The sequence below is a fragment of the Sturnira hondurensis genome, unplaced genomic scaffold (assembly GCF_014824575.4).
Source record: "Sturnira hondurensis isolate 20B ecotype Veracruz unplaced genomic scaffold, ASM1482457v3 Scaffold0004152, whole genome shotgun sequence".
In the NCBI taxonomy this organism is placed as follows: domain Eukaryota; kingdom Metazoa; phylum Chordata; class Mammalia; order Chiroptera; family Phyllostomidae; genus Sturnira; species Sturnira hondurensis.
The window spans coordinates 5434682-5458418 of NW_028076783.1; the positions used below are offsets into that span (position 1 = coordinate 5434682).

The window sequence follows — 23737 nt, forward strand, 5'->3', positions numbered from 1 at the left end:
TTCTTTACTGCTGCAAATTATGTCGGAATTTCTATCAATTTATGACTGATCTCTAAATTAAGTCCTTGTACACTTTATATCCCCCACAAAGCACTTAATGCAGTGGCTCCATGTGCTAATTACTCAGTAAGAAATTCCAACTCATCCCCTGGATGGCTCAGGGGATTGAGTGCCGGGCTGCAAACCAAAGGGCACTGGCTCGATTCCCAGTCAGAGCACATGCCTGGGTTGTGGGCCAGGCCCCCAGGTCAGGGTACAGGAGAGGCAACCACACATTGATGTTTCTCTCCCTCTTCTTCCCTCCCTTTCTCTAAAAATAAATATATAAAGTATTTTTTAAAAAGAAATCCCAATGCTTTTTCATTTACCACCCAGAAAAAGCTAAGCCAAAAAGCAACTGAAGATATCCTGTGTAAGTAGTCCTCATAGAGCAAATTATATGAAACAGATTATAGATTTTTGAAGCTCAAAAATACCAAAAGTGAAGCCTTCCTATTGGGAAATTATCATTACTCTCTGAGATAAATCTGAGAACACACAACTGCACTCCAAGAAAGAGCAAGACCAGACAACCCAACTCTCATGCAGCTCCAGACAAGTGCACGAAGTCCTCCTTACCCAACAGGCTGATCGTAGAAAGCTCCAGGGTCATCAGGTGCCACCTCAGGCGTCTGCTGTCTTTCTTCAGGTTCCTCTACTTCTTCCTCAGACTCTTAAGTGAGAAAACAAATTTTAAAGTAATCTGTGCTTACGTACGTCATAGTCACAATAGAAAGGGCAACAAAACAAGAAAAGCAGAGGCACATTCAGTAAAATGATGGCACAGCCTTTAAGGACAGAATGAAAGCCACTGTGTTGTCAGGTTAAGAACGTGGAACCTGACATCATACTGCAAATAATCCAATACAGGCTCCACCACCTAAGTAGCTGTATGATGGCACCAGGCAAATTCTCTGTACTGCAGTGTCCTAGTCTACCAAATGGGGGCAACAGTACCCAAAGTACTTAACTATAAGGCTGTTTGCATTGCATAATAAACACAAAATGCTTAGAATCATCTCGCCATACAGAAATTGTTCTGAGACAATTATCTATGGGTCTCTTGTGTTTCTACATACACATCTTGCAATTGAGGCAGTGGCTATCCTCTGTTCCAGACTGTCTTTTAAGGACATTTACATAGCAAACCACCCCACCTCTGGAGGGAAAACTGTGTATCCCTCCAGAGTCACGTGCAGGCATGTTTACCGCCCATTCTCAAAGATTTGGGTTCCCTAAACTTAAGGTTCCATTCTTGTAATGCACCCTTGTTGCCATATAAGTATCATTTGGACTCCAATGTCCTATGGAAACTGTGACAAAAATGCTACTAGTCTTGCTATAATAACCTGTCTACTTCTGATTTAGGAGTTTTATGTCTTCTACCAATTCCCATCAAGCAGACTAACCTATTAGCTTCGACTAGGTTAAAAACTCAGGCCCTTCCTACGTCTTGACAAACAGAAGTTATTAATGAAGAATATGGACCATAATGAAAACATCCAAGAAACCCATATTCTCTTTGAGTCAATTGATGCCACCAAAAAAACTTAGGCAAGTAACTTACCCTCCTGAGGCTCAGTGACAAAGCCACCGAAGACCTCATCCTGGTACCTGAAGATATCATTGTGAACGTAGAACTTATTTGCAACAGACCCCTGCAATGCCAACAAGAAGTTTTTACTATTCAGCAGGTTTTTAACAAGCCAAGTCACCCTACACCAGTGGTTCTCAACTGAAGGTGTTATTGACCCCCACCCCCCAGGAGCCACCTGGCAATATCTGGGGGCATTTCCGTTTTCTCAATGAGCAATGCAGCAACTGGCACTCCCGAGCAGAGGGCAGGGGTGCTGCTAAGCATCCTTCAATGCACAGGACCGCCAGTCACAACCAAGACTTAATTCAGCCCAAAGTATTAACACTGCCAAGGCCAAAAAGCCCTGCTCCACATTATGGCTGTTAACAACTACACTCGAATACATGGCTTGCTTTAAATACTACCAGATGGATACCCCCAAATCTATAAAACTTTAATTATGTAAATGCCACGGCCACACCTCACAGCATTTCTTGACCAATACACACCCACTGCCAAATGTGAAAGCTTTGAACTCCCTAAATCTGTATCCAAGACTACTGATGCAAGCACTTCAACCGTTTTACACTGTAGATAATCTAAGCCTTCCTCTAAAAGTCATGACTAAAATGACCTCATGTAATTTTTCAAAGACAATCCAGTTATTTTATATTCAAACAGTAAAACGACAGGGGTTCTCAATTCAAGATCCTGAATAGAAAATTATCTAAGAGTAATGCTAGAGAAAACATTTAATCAGCAAGTCCTTACTGAACCACTTCCACATGCTATGCGCACAGGCTGCCTGCCCTGCCTCGGTCCAGACCCATTGGGAAAACAGTGCACATGCAGTTATTCCACATAAACCCGTTGCCCTTCCACGATGAACAAGGTAACCAAAAAGAACCAGCACTCCTTGAGGAAAACAGCTCATTCCAGGGCTGGGGTGAGAGCAGACAGTGCTAGGTGAGCCTGAAACACCTTGGGCCACAAAGTTACAAAGTGCCCACAATATTTATGTGCACACACACAGAAGCCTGCTTAAAGAGGTTCACACTTAGTATGCCCGGAACATTTTAGATGTCAATATAAAGTTAGCAATGCATTAAACCCATTAAATAAACGAAGACTCCATGAATGATAACAGAGAAAAGGCAAAGTTCTTCACAGCAGAATACCAACTAATAAACACAGAATGATAGAATCAGATAATCATCACTTGTAATCATCAGAGTAGCAGTTGGTTCTAGCAAGAATCATCAATTAATGCAAAAACTAGTACATAAGTTTGATAAAGAAGAGGGTATTTGCAGAGTCTCAAAGAACCAACCACAATTTACTAATGAGAAAAGCAAAAATACTAACTTCACAGTGGCAAAATCTGTTGACCATCACCTTAACTCAGTAATCAAGGTTAACATCAATAATGGTAAAGTCTGGCCAGCTAGCTCAGTTGGTTAGAGCATTGTCCGGATAACCCACAGTTGCAGGTTCAACCCCCGGCCAGGGCACATGTAAGAAACCAATGAATATGTAAATAAGTGGACCAACAAAGCAATGTTTATCTCCCTCTCACTCACTCTCAAATCAAATCAATAAATAAAACTTAAAAAAAAAAAGGCCCTAGCTGGTGTAGCTCAGTGGATTGAACAAGGACCTGAGAATCAGAGGATCGTGGTTCTATTCCCAGTCAGGGCACATGCCTGGGTTGCAGGCCAGTTCCCAGCAGGGGACACACAAGAGGCAACCACACACTGATATTTCTCTCCCTTTCTCCTTCCCTTCCACTCTAAAGACAAATAAGTATAATCTAAAAGGTTTTTTAAATTAAAAATTTTTTTAAAAAGACTACATAAATCCAAGAGCCTCCCTCAGGTGAAGTACTAAAGGACACGTAGGCACGTAACTGAAATCTGATCACAAGTACCAGACAAAGCAGACTGAGGCATTCTACAAAGTAACTGGATCATGTGCTTTCAAAATATCAATGCCACAAGAAACAAAAGATTAAATAACTGAGGCAGACAAAAGGAGAGTGAAGAAAGGTCATGGCCACATACAGTGTGCAACCCTAGACTCCACCACGGGCTGGGGCAGGGGTTACTGTAAAGGATGTGGTTGAGAAGATGACTGAACTTAAACATGGACTGCGGACTGGTAACTGTGCTACAGCCATACTCCATGACTCTGCACTACAGCGCGGAAGAGAACTCCTTAGTCTCGGAAAATGCTCAAGTTCTGGAGGATGACCGGGCATGGTACCTCCAACTCACTCTCAAGTGGTTCAGAATTTAAAATGAAATAGAATACTCTTTAAAATAGAAGAATTATAAACGTGTGGACAAGTGTTGACAGTGGCTCCAGATAAAGAGAATGTGGGAGTTACTGTATAATTATTACAACTTTTCTGTAAAATTGAAACTTCAAAATGAACCATTTTTAAAGAGGTGTTTTTCTTTCATACCGTTTCTTTTCCCATACCTCAGGAGCAAGGACGAACGTCTGCATGAATCTCCTCAAAGCCTGGTTGTTATTGGAGAGCAGCCCCATCACCTGGACCACCACGCCGTCATTCAGGGTGGCATGGGCATCGACGTGGCGGATCTTAGTGTGGCAGTTGGTGAAGTTCTGGGACATCACTTTCCTATGGATTTCCTAAGGGATGGAGGAGCGGGTGGGTCAGCGCCTCCCTCACCGGGCACAATCTCCAACAACAAAACTTCCCAACACAAGTGAAGACGGTTTGCGTGTTTAACTACAAACCACACAGACCCTATTCCGATTTGTCTTTGTAGAGAGTTTATTTGAGCCAAACTGACAAATATGCCAGGGAGCAAAAAACCTTCCATATAATCATACAAAATGAACAAATGTGACATCATAAGCATTCAATAACTGTATGAACCAAAGTTACTAAATACCCAAATTTCTACAAAGGTGAGAAAACTGGTCTTTAAATATCAGCAAATCTATTAAGCGTGCATCTACCTCAACTTAAGGTCATTTTCTAGTTGCCCAGCAGCCCACGGGAAGCCCAGTATACTTACTTTCTGTCCATAGACTGCGTCTGCGGGCTTGCCATTCGAGTCCAGTCCCCCATGGACATAAGAAGAGTTCTTTCCATAAAATCTGTGAAACAGAAATGTAATTTACTTGTGGTCCCCAAGTGCTCTAAGACCAGGCACTTCTCTTTCACATTTGGCACCCGACTGCCTCAACGGCAGACTCCTGGAAGCAGGAGTGCACGCTCTATTTCCTCTTTGCACGCAGTCGGAGTCACCCCACGTGCCAGTAAGCACTGCTGGACGGGAGCCAATTTGGTCAAGGAGGCAGAACGCTGCTTTTACAAGTCCAAATTGCCAGGGCATTCAGGGCAGGACGGTCATGGGGGGAAGGATCACGTAAGTAAGCTTGTGCCAGGAAGGCTGCCTAAAACAAAATGAAAGTTCCTGTTTTCAATCACGAAGAAAACAGGCAGGTTTGATATGAGGACATCTATACTCTCCAGACTTGAAGAGTCCTTCTGTACCGAAGAACACACGTGAAAAATTCCCATTAAAACCCAGTAACTCATCACGCAGGTGGGTTTTAGGAATTGTCTTTAATAATTTTTGCTGATGCATCACAAGCTGTAATTTCCACAGCTTTCATTTTTCAATTCAACTGCTTGTTTGCATTGTAATACTATACTGGATCAGGAAAGCCAACGTAGGCTTAAGCACACGACCACATTATAAGGATTTGCTGTCTGGATTCCAGATAAACAATTTCTCCCAAATAAGGCCATACATGCCGTTCTACACCCTGACTCCACCTCCCCCAGCCTCCCCAAAGAGGAAAAGATCTAGGCCCACAAGACCCCAAGTGTATCCTTTAATTGTTAGTTATTAAAAGGTTGCACGTTAGCCAATGAAATCGGTTCACTGCTGGCTAAGCTACTTTTCATTGTATCTAAGATATACCTCAGAAATGAAATGTGGGAAAAAGAGGATGCCTTAGAATCAATTAACAGCAATACTGAGAAGAAATATGTGAATACACTGTATTCTGCCATGTATAATGCATACCCGCATTTTTGGCCCAAACTTTTAAGAAAATCTTTCATTTTCATTTTTTAATTCAATTTTTTATTTATTTACATTTAAAAACAGCCCTGGCTGGTGTGGCTCAGTGGATTGAGCACAGGCCTGCAAACCACACGATCTCGGTTCAATCCCAGTTCAATCCCAGTTGGGGCACATGCCTGAGTTGCAGGCCAGTTCCCAGCGGGGGACTCATGAGAGGCAACCATACATTGATGTTTCTCTCCTTCTCTCCTTCCCTTCCCCTCTAAAGATAAATAAATAAAATCTTTAAAAACAAAACATCATATTCCAGGGTATTATTTTGCATATAGATATGATTATTGCTTTCTATAGTTACACTTTTAATGCATAAGCATAAATAAAAGAATTAAAAACATTTCTATAGACACGGAATTAGTCCTACCATGTATAATGTGCAAGTTATTTTTCCCCTCAAAAATCGGGGCAAAGAAGTACGCATCATACACCACAAAACACAGCACTTGGTTAGTTTCTTCCAAGCCCAGCTCCTTTTTACATTCAAATTTACCTAGTTTCTATGGGCTCAGAATAAAATTTTGACCTAAAACACAACAAAAAGGAAAAAAAGTTTGGAGACTTTTACTATCGAGTAATAGTTATATAAATACCAGCAAGATTTTAACTCCTTAACATCTTTATCGGCAAAATGAGGTTATCTCCCAGAATCCTTTACTAAAATGTTTTGGAAAAGACTAAAAGGAAGTAGGTGGAAGTATTTTGGACATTGTAAAGTCTTAAAAAAAAGAGAGACTGAGATTTTCCACTTTCACACTACGGACTCACAGTGAATTTACAAGAAAACCCCGCCCCGTGCACTGCTGGTGGGAGTGCAGCCGCTGTGGACACAGTGTGAATTCTCAAAACACCCGGAACAGACCTACCATGTGACCCAGTACCTTGAAAATACTTCTCTGTAAAGATACACAGACACACCCCTAAGTTCAGTGCAGCATTATTCACAACAGCCAAGACACAGAAACAACCTAAGTGTCCTTTGGTGGATAACTGAATACAGAAGAGATGGTATATAAACACAATACTACTCAGCCATAAAAAAGATAAAATGCTGCTATTTAAAACAACATGGACAGGTCTTGAGAGTATCCTCCCAGGTGAAATAAGTGAGAAGGAAAAGGACAAGAACCATGACTTCACACGCATATGTGGGATACAAACCAAGTAACAAATTCGTAAAAACAAACGTAATGGTGGTTACCACAAGGTAAGGGTGGGGAGGAAGAAGCCAGAAGAGGGGGTCAAATACACCGCAGCAGAGGAGACTCTGGGTGGCGAGCGCACTATGGAGTGCACAGGTGTCAAATTACAAACCAGTACGCCTGACACAGACATAATGTTGTTAACCAACATTACCCCAACAAATTCAATTTTTAAAAATTGAATACAGTAAAAAGAATTTATAAATTTTCTTTTGCATCTAATAATCACATGTTATCCAATATGCAAGTTGGTCAAGTACAGAGGAAAAACAGTTCTTGTCCAGCAAACACACATTTTGGAATTTCTAAGAATTTTAAGAAGTCCACATACACTAAGAGTCATAGATAATGAAGCAGCGTTTATAATAGGAAATGATGAAAGCAATTCATCAGGGGATTAAAGTATGCTACACCTCAAACACTCTGTGGATATTAAAATTATAGTGAAACTTGTATAACCTATGTAAAAAACCCCAGATTATCAAATAACCTAAAAGATAGAACATTAAAGTTCACATGTACACAGAAAAACTGTTAGCACAGATTTACCTTCACATTTATTTCATTACGTTTAAATTTATAACAAGCATGTATGGTTTCCACTAAAAAAATAAATAACCAAGGCCCTGGCTGCTATAGCTCAGTGGGTTGAGCATGGCTCTGTGAACCAATCATAGTTTGATTCCCAGGCAGGGCACAGGCCTGGGTTGCAGGCCAGTTCCCAGGAGGAGACGCACAAGAAGCAACCATACGTTGATATTTCTCTCCCTCTCTCCTTCCTTTCCCCTCTAAAGATAAATAAATAAAATCTAAAATAAATAACCAATTTTTTAAACCACATCAACACAAAAGTATGTTAATACAACAAATAGTCTTCAACACTCTTCAACACATTCCTACTAAATAATTCATGACTCACCAAAAACAGCAAAACAAAGAAAGACAAAAGCATGAATTAGACTATACCTTTACATTTTCAGGTATTATTTTTCTGATAATGTATAAGTTTTGGTTACTTAAGTCTAATTTTTAAATTTTATTTGTATATTCTATTTAAAATGACACCCTTTTAATGACCATGACTCCCTGGCACTTACACAAAGCACTATTCTGCAACAGCCCTACCAGGTGCCCGAGCAGTGAGAGGCTCCCAAGGAGCAGCACCCACGTGCTGAGCAACAGCCCCCGAGGGTGTAGGGAGAACCCCGCTCACCTGTGCAGCATGTCTGGGGCCTGGTTCAGCAGTGTGTAGTACTGCCTCACGAACTCCCGCCCAACCAGCAGGGGACTAGGCTTCTCCATAACCATTGCTTTGGTCGATTCAACCTGGAAAAGAAGTTAAGGACGCTCAACCAGAAAGATCAAGTATCATACAAGGAAGAAAGTGGCAGGGGAGAAGGTCATCATTTAGCCAAAACCAAATCAAAGTAAGACAAGATCACTTCAGAAATTCTCAGTTTTAAAAAGAAATAATTATTATAAAAAGAAAACCCACAGACCAGATGAGGCTTCATACATTCAAATTTACTGCAATCAGCTAAATACTGGGAGAAAAAAGAAACACTACAAAGAATTCATCATTAATTCTAATACTCAATTTTCTTACACTAAATATAAGAACCTCATAGGCACGTATTTCTAACACGTATCCTGTCAGTTTTCCTGAGCGTGCTCCAGGGGTAAGAGTACAAACATACTCTGATTTACAGAACTATTTCATTCGAAGGTGGCAAAGTCAGACAGTAACTAGAGCTTAGGCATACAGGCACATGTGATCACATTTCTAGTCAAACTAAGAAATATTTGGTATCCGTCTAATAAACAAAACCACAAAAACTAGAAGTTTTAAATATGCTTTATTCATCCTATAGTGGGACCAAAAATAATCTGAAAATAATATGGGTTCAAGTTAACAAAATGATTTTCACAACAAAATAATCGCTGCCACACCAAAATTATCACAACAATTTCAAGTTAGTACCTCAGTGTTAAGAAATGCACCCGCACAGATACGAAGTCCTCAATTATTGTCAGTTACTACTTTAAAAGACACTTTTCAGGGATATGATTTTGAAACCACTCCCCTATATACAGGAAACTAATGCAAAATAATATTAATGGAAAGTGTTTTTTTTCCAAATGAGCATTCTTTTTTTCCACAAAGCTTTTATTTATTTATTTCCAGAGAGAGGGGAAGGGAAAGACCAAGAGAGGGAGAGAAACATCAACATGTGGTGCCTCCTACTAGGGACCTGGCCTGCAACCCAGGCATGTGCCCTGAGAATCGAACCAGGACCCCTTGCTTCGCAGGCCCACACTCAATCCACTGAGCTACACTAGCCAGGGCTATTCATGTAAATTGTAATGGAAAAATAAATTTTTTAAAGAATCCAAACAAAAAAAGTAGAAAAAAAACTTTGAACTGATCTCTGGCATGAGAAAATCTCAATTTTTCATTTAAGAAGAGAGAATTATCTTCAATTTAAAAGCAAACAGTAATATATACAGATTAATTACAGTATAAAAAAGGAAACAAATTTTATTTCCATTTTCTTAAAGGACAGACCAAATAAAGTGAATCTGGATGGACATTTCCTACACAAGCAATTTGTGGAGGTATGTTTATCTTCATTAAGTGTATTTCCTCATTCTTAAAGATCTGTCCCACTTACTACTTGTTTCACCAAAATCTAAGAAATTAGTTGAAAAGCTGTTCATCATCTTCCCCAAATGGTAGCATCGCTATAGAACAGCTTCCCAGTCACACTGGAGAGCAGTGTGCCTGCAGTCCTGACTCACACTAATATACCTAGTAAACTAACCTGAGGCCGAAGGAGAAATCGCAGTATTTCCCTCCAGCTCTTGGTCCAGAAAAAGATAATTTCATGTGTTCTTATTGATCCTAAATTCTTCACAACTTAAAGATTACAGCTGAACATTAAAGGTTCTTAATAGTCATCTAGCCTGTGACTTTTTAAAATTTAATTTATTGGGGTTACTCTGGTTAACAGAAATATACAGATTTAGGGTGCAGTTCTATAAAATGTCATCTCTCCAAAGGACTGTGTGTTCACCACCCCAAGCCGAGTCTCCGTCCACTACCATTTATCCCCCCCTCCCCCTCCCCTTCTGACACCCCTCCCATGCATCACACTGTCATCCATGTCCCTGAGTTTTACCTACAACGTCTGTCTCTATTTTGCTTCTTAGTTCATTTTGTTCATTAGAGGCTGCATGCGTGAAATCATATAGTGCTTGTCCTTCTCTGATTTTTACCTGTGGTTTCTGAGTTTTAAGATTTCCCACTACTTAAACCAGAGCAGCCACACATTTTTATATATTCAAGTTCCCATATAAACTTTCCTTTAAAAAAAAATCACTCTTACTTATGCTATTACAGTTGGCTCAATTTTTCCCCTTTGCCCTCCTCCGCCCAGCCCACCCTCGGGCTCCCAGTCATCCCCACAGCATTGTCCAGCCCATGTCCATGGGTCATTCACACATGTTCAAATTTTCCTTTCTTAAAAGGGCTTAGCTACAACTCTATGAAAAAATCACTAACATCTGACCCAACCTCAGTTAAAAGGAAAAATCTAATGTGATTCCATGACATCCTCAGATCTCACAACGAATTTCAAAACTGAAAAACTGATTTCCCAATTCCTCTGAATCTGGTAAAGTTAGCATCATTTTAATTCCATTCAGCTGTATTTACGGGTTTTTTTCTAATAAATATACTGAGGCTGAACAGAGAACTGGGCTTCCCTGTCTGATGCAAAGTAGACAATGTACCCACAACACAAAGCCATGTAAAGGGAGACCCCCGACAGGACACTCACCAGCCAGGGCACACTAAGTACAACTCCTGTCCTTCCGCCCCAGCTGCACTCGCTTCTCTTGGGTGTCATCTGCTCTTACTCCCTAGTCGGCATCACAAATGTCGCCATCACTGCGCTCAGTGACGTCAACCTAACTTCACCCTTTACCACTGCCAAGTAGTGTCCTTGTGCTAGGAATTCTAAGTAGCGTGTTATCAAACACTCTTTCTCACAACCAATCTTCCTGGGCAAAAATGATGAAAATCTTTAGGTTGTGTACCAAAGAAAAGAAAAATTTAAATCTACAGACTACTTCTAGAACTTCTCTTTACCCTTTCTTTGCAACTGCCCAGATAGTTCAAATTTAAAAAATTTTAAAAGCTCACTCTTGGTTTGATTGTACCATTATCATCCCTATTTTATCTCGGGTCACTGCCATAAAGCCAGAAAGGAAAGTTGAACACTTATATGCTACATTTACCATCTCATTTGTGGATTTTCCTTAACTGCTATAATTCTGAAGCTTGTCAGAGAAGTCCACATCATTCGCCAAGTTTCCAAACATTAATTTTCTTTATAGTGTAACATAATTGAACAGTTTGGGAACTAGGTTCTCCATGATCATTTCTGAATTTCCCAAACAGGTGGTCCTTTACTGGGGGTTGAAATTGTCAAGTACAGGAGCGTGCTTCGTTGAAATCAAGTCACCGGTTTTAACCAGTCAGTGGTCGGGGCTGCTCGAGCACCTACGCAGCCCCCGGGGCTTGTTTCCGCCACCAACACTGTGAGCTTCCACTGAAACAGAAGCTCCGGCTCCTGAATTCTCTCCTTTAAGCTCTTCCATACTAAACACTGACCAATGAGCACGAGAAATGATTGCGGTATTTTAAAATAATATTCTTGTCAACTATATTGTGATAAAACTGGGAAAAACAGAAAAATAATATTCCATGTGACTGAATATATATGGCAGTTTAGTCAAAAGAAGTATACTGCTTCACTGTTTAAAAAAACAAAAAACAGCCCTGGCTGGTGTAGCTCAGTGGATTGAGCGCGGGCCTGCGAACCACAGGATCGCGGTTCGATTCCCAGTCGGGGAACATGCCTGGGTTGCAGGCCAATTCCTGGTTCCTGGCAGGGGATGCACGAGAGGCAACCATACATTGATATTTCTCTCTCTCTCTCTCTTTCCCTTCCCCTAAGATAAGTAAATAAAATCTTTTAAAAAAGACAAAAAAAAAAGAGGCTGATTACAAAATTTAAAAAGCCAAAGGCTTCAACAATTTTACATTAGTTAATAAGAATGAAAAGTTTTGCCCTAAATGTTACATTTCTTGAGAGTTGAGATCGTTTCTGACAGAATTTTCTAGTCCTAATACTAACAGTATCTGACACATGAGAGGAAATAAAAGTTTTCTTTCACAGGTTAAAATTCTATGCAAGCCAGATGAACTTCGGACCACCCGCCATCCGGCGGCACGGGCAGGGCCTGCCAGGGCCTGCGGACTTCAGGCTGGGTAGCAGGGACGCCACCGCCGCAGGCACGGAGAGGACAAGGCCGCAGGGAAGACCAAGGTGCGGTGTGAGGAGGCGCCGACCAAACGGATCACAGAGGCCCTGGTGGCAAGAGAAACACGCAGGTACTGGGGTAGCTGCCTGGGTACGAATGAAGAACTTTCTATAATCTTTTTTGTAAATCATGCCTCAAAAATGCTAAATAAAACATGCCTCCGAGTTTTTTAAAAAGTCTGAAGACACCCTAAATGTACGGATGTAACTAAAATCCTGGAACTACCCGGCAGCATCAATCGCTACAAAACGCTGAGCGCCGTTCCTGGGTGACCTGAGACCATTCACTGCAAGCTGTGTAAATGTGCTTGTCTATTTAATAAGCATTCTCAGTAAAAAAAAAAAAAAAAAGAGAGAAGAAAATATGGTCAATTTGAGCCCAACAGACCTGAGTCTAAATGGACATACTCCATCCTAATTAGAAAAATCTTATTTGGTAAATCATCTCTTTGAAACTTTCACCTTCGTTTCTGGCCCAGGCCCAAAGAACAAGCCACAAGAAATATGTGAACTAATGTCATACCTCTAAGAACAAATCTTTAATCTCACTCTTGTTCATCAGAACTCTCAAGTCTACCAAATCTAAAATAATGAAAGTAAACAAATGCAAATGGATTCATCTCAGCGAAAGCTAGTGTTTTGCCAGTTACTGATGCACGGTGACAATTCTAAACTATGAACATCGATGAAACCCATGTTAAAAAATTCCAACATATTCTCCCTCATTTACTAACACTTCTGGAACACTGTCCTTCTAAAAGAGGTTTTACAAATTTACACAACTGTGGAGTCTGGCTGTTTCCAATGTAACAGCATAGGCCAATGAATACGTTAGTGGTCAGACTATGAAGCATGGAAACACTAAAATCAGGAGTAGGAAACTAGTCTTACTATTATTTCAATCCCCACACTGATGTGAAGAATTCATGAGAGAAGCCACTCTCCCAGGACAAAGTTTGTTAAACAAACATTCCAAATAATTCCAATTTAAAAGATCACTCCCTTCTTATACCGCTCTTTGAGCAACAGGATAAACCTTTTAGGGTTTATATTACAAATCACTCAAAAATAATATTCCTGGGGGGCTGGGTGAAAAAGGTGAAGGGATGAAGCAAAAACAACAACAAAAACCCCACAGACACAGACAACAGTGTGGTGATTACCAGAGAGACGGTGGGTGGGGACAAGTAGAAGGGTGATGAGAAGAACAAACAGTGATAGAAGGAGCCTTGGTTTTGGGGTGGTGAACACACAATATTCCTATGATTTATTGCTGAACTGTACACGTAAAACCTACATAATTTTATTAACCAATGTCACCCCAATAAATTCAATAAAGTTTTTAAAAATAATATTCCTAAGAATGATATGAACTAAAATCATTACAGTCTAGAAAGATCAGAGAAGAATAAAGGGAGAGAGGAGAATCACTCATTTTTCATTAAAGGACATTTACTTTCCACTAATTTTACAATATTTCCACCAAGTTTATAATATTCCCAGTACTTGTAAATCTCATAAAATCCCAAAATTGTACTCTATAAAAGAGGATAGGAAAAAAAGTATTTAAACAATTATACTTTCCCTTAACGATTTTTTCCAGAAATACTGAAAAGTTGCTAGACTAGGGGAAGGGAACGTTCTTGAGCTCCAGAACTGAAGAAAACACCAACCATTTAGAAGCCCTCAGGGAGCCCTGGCTGGCGTGGCTCAGTGGACGGAGCGCAGGCCTGCGAACCTAAGAAACCCTCAGGGAGAGAAAGACAGTCAACGAGACCTTCTGGTCAGGGCCCAGTTTCAACTTTTCATGATGAGGGAAGTTTTCTATCTGGTTACTTTCTCCAGCTCTCGGGGCAAAGGTCTAAGAGCTAAGCATTCTCCTAGAAACACTTTCAATTTTTTCTTCACATTTACATCTGTCTTAAAACAAAGTATCTGTGTACTGTGTTTTTTTAAAGGACTTTATCACAATATTTTCTGATCAAGTTTTCCAATTTTAGGAAGGAATTTGCTTTTGGCTTATGATACTATCATTTTTCCAACAGTATCACTCTGTGTTGGCTTCAGGATCCTTCAAAGCCAACAAGGAAAGCTTCATTAAGGTAGTTTACAATGCAAAAAAGTCTGAGGCAATAGAATTGGTTATTCGTTACCTACACAGACTGAAGAAGGTGATTTTTATACTTTTCCTACCTAATGTGAAAAACAGCATCATCAGTGCTATTCTAGAAAAGCACAAACACACGGAAACACTGAAGACGCCTCACAGATCAACATAATCACGGATCCATTTTCGCTGGACTGACCATGATAGGAAACACTGCCTTAACTTTCAAAACGTCCACGCAACACCAATTCACAACACTGCAAGGCAACTTTAAAGAAATTCCCCGTTGATGACTGTGCACAAGTTTACCGAGGAATGTTGAAGGTGCTCCCTCCAGAGAGCCGTGAGCGCTCCTGTTCCAAGGGCTGGGAAGCACAATGAGGTCAGACCACACATAATCCGCCCAATCACTTTCAATTCTAGAGCTTACTCGAACAAAATCAAAATAGCTAAAGGCCTTACTAGCTCATGATATGTAAATGCCAGGTTTAAGTTAGAAAACAATGCAGCATCATACAATAGGAGATTAGTATGCAGAATGTGTATAGAACTCCTACACAAATCACTTATAAAAAAAAAAAAAAAAAGAACCCAAAAGAAAAATAGGCCAAGGAAATGGAACAGGGAATTCTCAGAAAAGTAAATGGGCAACAAATAAAAGATTAAGTAACCAGTAAAATGCAAATTAAATCTATCAGTTGTCACAGGAGATTTCTCCCGAAGTATTAGAACAGTACCAAACCCGGGCAAAAGGACGTCAGGAAGAGAGACCCTGCAGAAACGGAGCAGCTGGCACCACCACGGCTGAGAACCGTTCTGCAGCTATCTTGATAAAGTCAGACGCATTCTGAAAAATCCAGCAATTCTCTTCTGGATATATAGACACAAGAGAAACCCATCTGCTTACACAAAACACAGAGACCTTACTGCTGCTCTACCTCTAAAGCCCGGGAGTAACTGGAGGTGGATTAAGTTGCAGCTTATCCACACCTAAGACAGCCATGCGGGGTGCTTCTCGGTGAGACTCAACTGGTGCTGTTAACTATCATGCCCAGTTAAGTGGAGTGAATTAGGACTGGGAAACCAGAAAATAAAGTCACCCTATTTACATCAGTCATAAAGTCAGCGTGGAAGAGATCTCAGAACCAATGTTAACTGTAAAGTCGATAGCCAAGTATGTGCTGTATGACAGCCGTGTTTAAAAGTCGTTTTTTTAGTACACACAAAACAATACCAGACATTGTTCACAAGCATATATATAAACTTATTTTTTAAATAACCTGGATGAAAACTAGATCTATGGACTAGAACACAGTGAAGAAATATACCCAGAAGTGCAGACAATTTGGTAGAAAATAGGCACTCTTCCGGAAACAAACGGTGCTGAAACAACTGCATATCCACCTACAGAAAAAGAACCCCCGTTTGTGCCTTACATCATGTTAAAATTTAACTTGAAGTAGTTTTTGATAAAACCTAAAACTATAAAACTTCTAGTGAAAATCCGCATGACCTTGGGTTAAGCAAATATTGTAGCTACAACACCAAAAACAGAGTCTCTAAGAAGAGAAAACATGAACTCTACCAATATTAAAAATTTCTGCTCTGCAAGACACTAGAGAATGAAAAGGCAAGCCAGACTGGGAGCAAATATTTACAAAGCATTTATCTGATAGAATAAAGAGCTCTCAGAATTGAGTAACAACCCATAAAAACAAATAAGCACATGAAAAATGCTAAGCATCATTAGTAATTACAGAAATCAACTTAAAACCACAGTGAGTTACCTGCCACTACACACCTGACAGAATGGCTACAATTTAAAAGGCTGCCCATACAGTGTTGGCCAGGACATCACGGAAATGGAGTCCTCAAACATTGCCGGTGGGAATGGCAAGTGGCACGGCTAACCCGGAACTGTCGGTAATTTCTTTAGAAGCTGTATTTGTAATAGCCAAAAGCTGGAAACAAACCAAATGTCCATCAACAGGTGAAAGGGTAAACAAAGTGTGGTACACTTACAGAACGGTACTACTAGCAATTAAAATAATAAAGCACATACTGTATGACTCCATTTACACAAAAACTCTACAGAATGCATCTAATCTTCAGTGACAGAAAGCAGTTAATGTATTTCTGAGGGCAGAAGAGGTGGGCGAGTGGGCAGAAGAGAGGATTGCAAAGGGGCCTGAGTGAACTCTGAGGGGCAGTGGATTATGTCCTTGATTGTGGTGATGGTTTCGTGGGTGTAACTGATGCTGAAAATTACTGCGTTGTGCATCTGACATGTGGAGTTTATTGTATGTCAATTTATCACAATAAAGTTGTTTTGTTTAACCCACCAATAAAATAGCCTGGAAAGATGAAAGGTCATCTCAGGAAGAGATAGGATGGAAACCTGTACAGGAAAAAAAGAAGTCAGCCCTGGCTGGTGTGCCTCAGTGGACTGAGTGCCAGCCTGCAAACCAATGGGAACCAGTTCAATACCCAGTCAGGGAACGTGCCTGGATCGCAGGCCAGGTCCCCAGGAGGGGTGCAAGAGAAGCAACCACACAGTTATGTTTTTCTCTCCCTCCCTTCCCCTCTCTAAAATAAATAAATAAAATCTTAAATTTAAAAAAAAGTCAAAAAAGGGTGATACAAAATGTTAAACGTGAATTGTGAGTACATGGTATTTAAGTGGTATCTTCCTACTCTATTTTAATTACTTGTCAAAAACACTAAGGAAACATAAACAAGGGTTTGTGTGTACAAACATGAATATGAATTGTCGTACATTTTGTTGCAAGATTATGCTACGTACTGAAACACTGAAAATCTGTTGTACTACTGGAAAAACAAATGTCTTCCCAGAACCTAAGAAACTTGCACACAGAAGCCAATGTCTGTGCTCAGAGAAGGAGCAGGATCGCCACCACCGGACCTGCTGCTCAATCTATTTTCTAACTCTTCACATTCAGCACCTGTCACCTCCTTTCAAAATTCTTCCCGACAGCTCCTTGGAGCAATGGTTGACTCTAGGACAGGACAGAAAAATACAAGATGAGCCTGACGCACCTGGTAAGCAAAATGTTAAAAAAAAAAAAGGCATAGAGGAACATGATCATCAAAAGGGCGTTAAGAGACCTGACCGGTATGGCTCAAGATGGTCAGCTGTCAAGTTGGTTGGGCGTCGTTCTGGCCACTGGTCTGATTCCCAGTCAGGGCTTGTACCTGGGTTGCAGGTTCAGTCCCTGGTAGAGAGAGGCACGTATGATGGGCAACCGATCAATGTTTCTATTTCTCCTTCCCTGCCCTTCTCTCTTAAAATAAATAAAATATTTTTAAAAACAAGGCCCTGGCTGGTGTAGCTCAGTGGACTGAGCACAGGCCTGCGAACCACACAATTGCAGTTCCATTCCCAGTCAGGGCACATGCCTGGGTTGCAGGCCAGTTCCCAGCAGGGGACACATGAGAGGCAACCATACATTGATACTTCTCTCCTTCTCTCCTTCCCTTCCTCTCTAAAGATAGATGAATAAAATCTTTAAAAAATAAAAATAAAATAAAATAAAGTAAAGTAAAATAAAATAAAAAACAGAGGGGGACACAAAAGCCAAAACTGAAACAACTTGACCAATAAAGTAAAAAAGCAAAAATAAATTCAGGGCAACACTGGATTATAACCCAAAGAATATCCATAGGAAAAAAAATCAATGGGTAAAACAATAAAGTCTTAATAAAAAATAAACAGGGGAGCAGAAACAACTCTTCCCCACTGCAAATGCGGAAAGAGGGACACAAAGAATCACCATCAGAACAATGCTCTAGTTGCAGGCAAGACCCACTAATAAATGTTAAAATTAAGGGTGAAAACTTAGAGAAACAGAATATTTGCATAGCTGCAAGGTGTTTAGAAAATACAGTGGCAGCTTTACCATATCTGCGAATTTATGGACAACAAATTCACAGAATTCTCTTACTGACTAGCTTCTAATGAAAAGAATACACGAAGTGGAAAACTTCTAACCTGGTGGATACCACCTTCATGAAGTGATGAAGGTTAAACTCAACCAGCAATATTATGTACCCCCTGCTGTAGTAAGGATAAGTCACCCATGTGGTATTCTTCCCCCAAATCCGTAACACCAGAGACACCCAAACCGAGATCTGAAGTGTCAGGGCCATAAAGACAAAGGGAAGACAGGAACTGTCCCAGACCAGAGATGAGAAACTAGGGAGACATGAGGCCCAAGTACAGTGTGGTATCCTGGACTGGACCTGGGAAAGAGGACACCAGTGGAATAAGTAAGAAAACCCAATTAAGACCAATCATTTAATAGTATTTTATCAAGGCTAATTTCTAAGCTTTGGTAAATACACAATAGTTAAGGGAGATGTCAACACTAGGGGAGGGGGTGAAGGCTATGTAGAATGTCTCTGCATTTCAACTCCTGTATAAATCTAAAATTTATCTCAAAGACAAGTTTTCCCAAAAGATAGAAACTTCAAGATAGAAGTTACAAAACAACAATTCCCAAGTCTTTTCTTGGTTTTTAGCATCACTTTCCCACTCCAAAATGAAAAATTAGCCCAGGCCAGGTGGCTCAATTGGTTAGAGCATCGTCTCAATACGCCAAGGTTGTGGGTTCACTCCCCAGCCAGGGCACATGCAGGAATCATCAATGAGCACATGAATAAGTGGCACAACAAAAATTAATCTCTCTCTCTCCAGTCCATTTTTAAAAGTCAGCTGGCTTTATAATTAAGCAACAAGCTGTTTTTTCTCATGAAGACAAAACACCACTATGCCATTCTTAAAAACATAATTTCCTGTCCTTCAGACCTCACATCGCACAGGTCGCCACACTCCAGGCAGCCCTGAGACCTCACAGTGCACGAAAACCACGCGTGCTTGAGGCACAGCCTAGGACAGGGGGGCGTCTCGTTCCCGCCTTCCAGATCCCGAATTCTTCAGTGTCTCTGAATAGCTACCATATATCTAACTACAGTTCCCTACTAGGCACACACAACAGGCTTTATAAAATAGTTTAAACTACTTGAATATCAGATTATCAGTTCTCTTTTAAGTAAAAACATGAGAACACCTAAAATATGTGAAAGCACCTTTAACATATGTAAAGGGCCATACAAATATAAAACAACGCTGTTATACGACCACTTAAGTTAACAGCCACCAAGGGTGACATCCCTACAAAATGTGTCGCATCCAGGGAGCCAGCTTTCTTTCTCTGAATCATCTAATAGCTACTCTTTCTTAAATACCTGAAATACCACACACAGCTAAGTAATGAGATGGGCCAGAGGACAGAAGGGGAGTCTATCACATAAAGACCGTATTTGCTAGGGCCACAGCCAGTGAAGCTGTTTCACATTTACATTCTGTTTATAAAGCCCATTCCTCATGTATCAATTATTAGCAGCTCTTCACCATTATCACCCGGCCTGTAATTTAGCTTTCCCAATCAAGACCAGACAAGGTGTCCAAGAATAGGTAAAACAAATCAAAAAGTATTTATGTAAACAGAAAGTTTATTTTTGAGATTTAAAACCATAAACCTAGTTGACTGCCACAGTGTGATCACCAACTACAAGTGAGATTACAGTTGCTGAGTCTAAATTTAACTCCAGGGCTGGAAGGGAGGTATTGCACTGAAGGCTTCTGCCCACTGGACGCTAACTCCCTGGGGGTGGGGGGAGTGGACTGGAGGGGGTAGTTTTGTTTTTAACCCACCTACTCTGAGAATTATCTCCCTTCGTTAAGGTCAATTAAGTTTCATCCAAAGCAGTCTTAAAGCACAATTAAATGAACATAGAATGCATATATAAGTTCTGAAATACTATTTTTTAAAAAATTATTTGTTGAAAGGTCAAGTGGGAAATTTTATTAAACTGGCAAAAAGAAACTTGATTTAGGTAACAAATTAAATTTTATATTAAATTTCATCTTTTATTTAAATATTGTGCCTCCTGCAAACCACATACAATTCACAAACCTATAAAAATTTAAAATGAACCTCTGCCCTTTATTTTCTATGCAAAGTACTAAAACAAGTTAAAGTAAAAAAATAAAATAAAATAATGTAAATTACAAAAAAATCGCTGCAAAGTAGGTCACCAACAAACATTACCAAATCTCCCAATTGTTTCCTTAGCACACTGTGAGCTGAGAACAGCAAAGTAAATTAAATGAAGAAAGAAGAACTGCCTACTCTTCTACTAGTTCAGAGGTACAAAAGCTCAGATTGAAAGGATTTAAAAACAAAAGTAACCTCTGACTTGGCTGAGAATCAGGGCAGCACCCAAGTCTTGCATTAGCATAATTTTTCTTTACTTCACTTGTTCTTGATAAATGAACACAGGATAGAACAGCTAGGCTACCAATTGGTGAAACAGCAGTTTCCATCTTCCTGACCAACTGATAACCACTTGCCTGAAGCCAAGAACTGTTCTTTTTTTAAGAACTATTTGAAGGGGAAAGTAACAAAATTTTCCCTCCATTTATGCATTAAGATGATTTCATTGATATATTTTACCTTGTCAAGCAATGATAAAATTAGACTCAAATTTAACAGTTTAATGTAGATCATTAGAGTATGTTCACATTTGATCATTTAAATTGCTAATTCAATAGTTAACCAGTAAAGGCAAATGGAATTGATACAGAAAGGCAAGTTCCAGGGAAAACAATGTTATCTTCTAAAGCAATCTGTTTTTATGGTTAACACTGACATAGGTACATATAAAATTTCATTCATGTATCTACTGCTACTTTCTGTTCAGAAACACCAAAAGTTCTGGGTAAATGGAAACACAAATATTAAGCTTCCTCATAGTTTTTAAATTTACTTACAAGGATTAAAATATGTGTTCTGACTGCAAAAATCAAGACCAATCCCAAAAAGTGTCTGTACAAAATATATTTTTTAAAAAGGCTGAAAGCCATTCCAATCAAAACTAATTCAGAAGAATTAGTCTCAAAATTTTTATTGTAGTCTAACTCAAATAGAGACACCTCCAATGTAAGTATGACTTAGCCCAGCAACACAGGGACATGTAGCATTTCATTAAGCCAGGGAGTATAACAGCTTTCAAAAAACTAAAATACAACTCTACTAGAAAAATACAAACTCAAGTCTTTGAAAGTGTCTTCTGCATTTACACAGGAGCCTCACAGTAAATGCTAAATAATGAACTGAAATGCAGACAGCCTGCCATCCACAGAAGATCCCAACTACCTGCACAAGGGTAAGATTTCCAACACACCTCACTCACCCCTCGGTTCACCTAGCCTAAGCTCCACAGAGGTGAAATTTACACTGTAACTGAACACCATCCTTTCTTTCCATTCCAATTTCAAATTTTAACCTATACATGCTGGCGAGATCTGAAAGTCATCACTCTGAACCCCATTTTCTTCCAATACAGAACAAAGAAGTTAAACAATGTTCTCAAAGGTCTTTCTAAAAAATCTGCTCCTATTTTTTAAAAAAGAGAGAAATGATCTAGGGGTCAGTATCAGAGATTAACTTCCTGCTGGCGGGAATTTCCCATCATCATGCTTTGAGTTTCCAATCTGACAAGGAACGCTGTCCATGTTCACTTGCACTTCCTTCATTTTATTCTATATTTTCCAAAAAGCTTTTAGAGGGCAGCACATCCATCAGCTTTCTGGGCGAATACATGTAGAAAGGCAGCACAAATGCTTTCTTTTCCTTTGTCTTTAAGTCCAAGTCCAACCCTGGTCTCCCTGGAAGCCCAAGTACAAACGCCGCTGCAAGGCTGCAGCAGTTGAACTTCCAGGCTGATGCTGTCCCCAGGGACTACTATTGCCCTGGGGCCACAGAGAGCGCTGGAACAAAGGAAAAAATGGTCTCGGTACCTAGGAGTCAGGCGACCTGGATTCAAATACCTGTTCCTTACCGTCTGCATGCCTTTGACCATGTCACTCCATCTCTGGGCCTCCGAGCCTGCTGTAAAATGAAGAAAAGCATCGAACCTACCTCATCAGTCGTTGTGGGAGTAAATGCAAGCAAGGCACACAAGTTGTTCAATCCAGTACCGGGCACACAATGAGGGCTTAGAAAGAGTGTTAGTTATTAGCACTTACTACCATACACTCGTTGCTCCCCTGGACTCCCTGTAAAACCAAAGACCAGCACTTCTGCTTCCCCGGTCAAGAAATCTTCATTGCACTTTCGTGTCGCTCCCACCCCTAAATAAAAGCCTCCTATGGCCCAGGCCAAGCTGGAGCACCTTGCCAGGGAAGGAAAGACTTCGCTGGCGCGCGGGGAGGCAGGCGGGAAATGCTGGCTAGCCGGCTCGGCCCCAGCACCCCCACCCCCGCCCCCGCCCCGAGCTCGCCCTGGGGCCCAGGCTGCGGCCGCAGCTCACTCTCGCCCCGCGTGGCAGTTGGGCGCGGCACGTGCACGCAGCAGTCACGGCCACGCGCGCTGGCGGAGGAGGGGGTGGCGGGGGGGGACGGGGAGCCTCCGCGCGCCGGCCTGCGGCCGTTAAGGGGGGCACGCCTAGCATGAGCGCTAGCTCTTCTCCTCACAACTGCTGCAGGTGGTAGTCGACCCCGGGTGCCCACACCTCGGCGTACCTGCGCGGCTGAGCGGGAAAGGAACAAGCTTTGCTCCACAGCTCGGAGGAAGGAAAAACACCCTCACGCAACTGCGCCCGCACACACGCGTGCTCCGTCGCCGGTCTATATAACTGCGACTCAGCCTAACTTGTTGCAACCAGGTCGGGCAGGCTGATGACCAATCCCAACCGCGTCCTTTGGACACCTCGAGCAGCAATTGGGTATTGACTCAGGATGAAGGCGTGACTCTTGATTGGCTTTGACTCATGCCTATGAGACTATGAAGATCTCGTTTCCCTAGAAACGGATTGACACACAGATAGGCCAATTACTTAAAATTATAGTAGGTAGGTAGGTGGGAAGTTCTTTGACCGAGACCAATATTAGCCAATAAATGCGTGGAGCCGCTCCCATTTGTTAAAACGGCTTCCCCTGGGCGGAGATCCGTTTGCCAATGCAGGAGCGGTTGCTCCACAAGGTGGGGCCCGTGTACTTTGGGGAAGTAAACCCCAAGCAACTAGGAGGTGGGAGCCAGGGAGGCCAAGGAAGCCCTCGGCCAATCGCAACGCGGAAGAAGCTGATTGACGCGGGGGTTGGGCTGCACCAAGGAGACCGAGCTCCAGGGCCCCCGTGCTTTTGGGGCGGTTCTGTGGCTCTTCAGTCTAGGGTTGTGTCCTTTCCCCTTTCTTTTCCTCACTTGTTGGCTCCAAACTCCTGA

At 41.1% G+C, this 23737-nt stretch overlaps 1 protein-coding gene across 3 annotated transcripts in view; it reads right to left on the reverse strand.

Moving 5' to 3' along the window:
- Positions 1-23161, reverse strand: part of G3BP1 (G3BP stress granule assembly factor 1) — a 40912-nt gene extending 17751 nt beyond the window's left edge. For 2 of the 3 annotated variants that reach the window (XR_005066310.1, XM_037044850.1), the window contains exons 1-7: positions 23038-23161; positions 22356-22405; positions 8152-8264; positions 4663-4744; positions 4097-4270; positions 1607-1697; positions 619-712 (exon numbers count right to left, since the gene is read on the reverse strand). Coding sequence is in view for 2 of the 3 variants with exons in the window: in XM_037044850.1 (XP_036900745.1) it covers positions 619-712; positions 1607-1697; positions 4097-4270; positions 4663-4744; positions 8152-8264; positions 22356-22376 (575 nt within the window). In the remaining variant the exon portion in view is untranslated. The remainder of the gene's footprint in view (positions 1-618; positions 713-1606; positions 1698-4096; positions 4271-4662; positions 4745-8151; positions 8265-22355; positions 22406-23037) is intronic. The other variant, XM_037044851.1, reaches the window with a different exon arrangement.
- Positions 23162-23737: the final 576 nt, after the last annotated feature.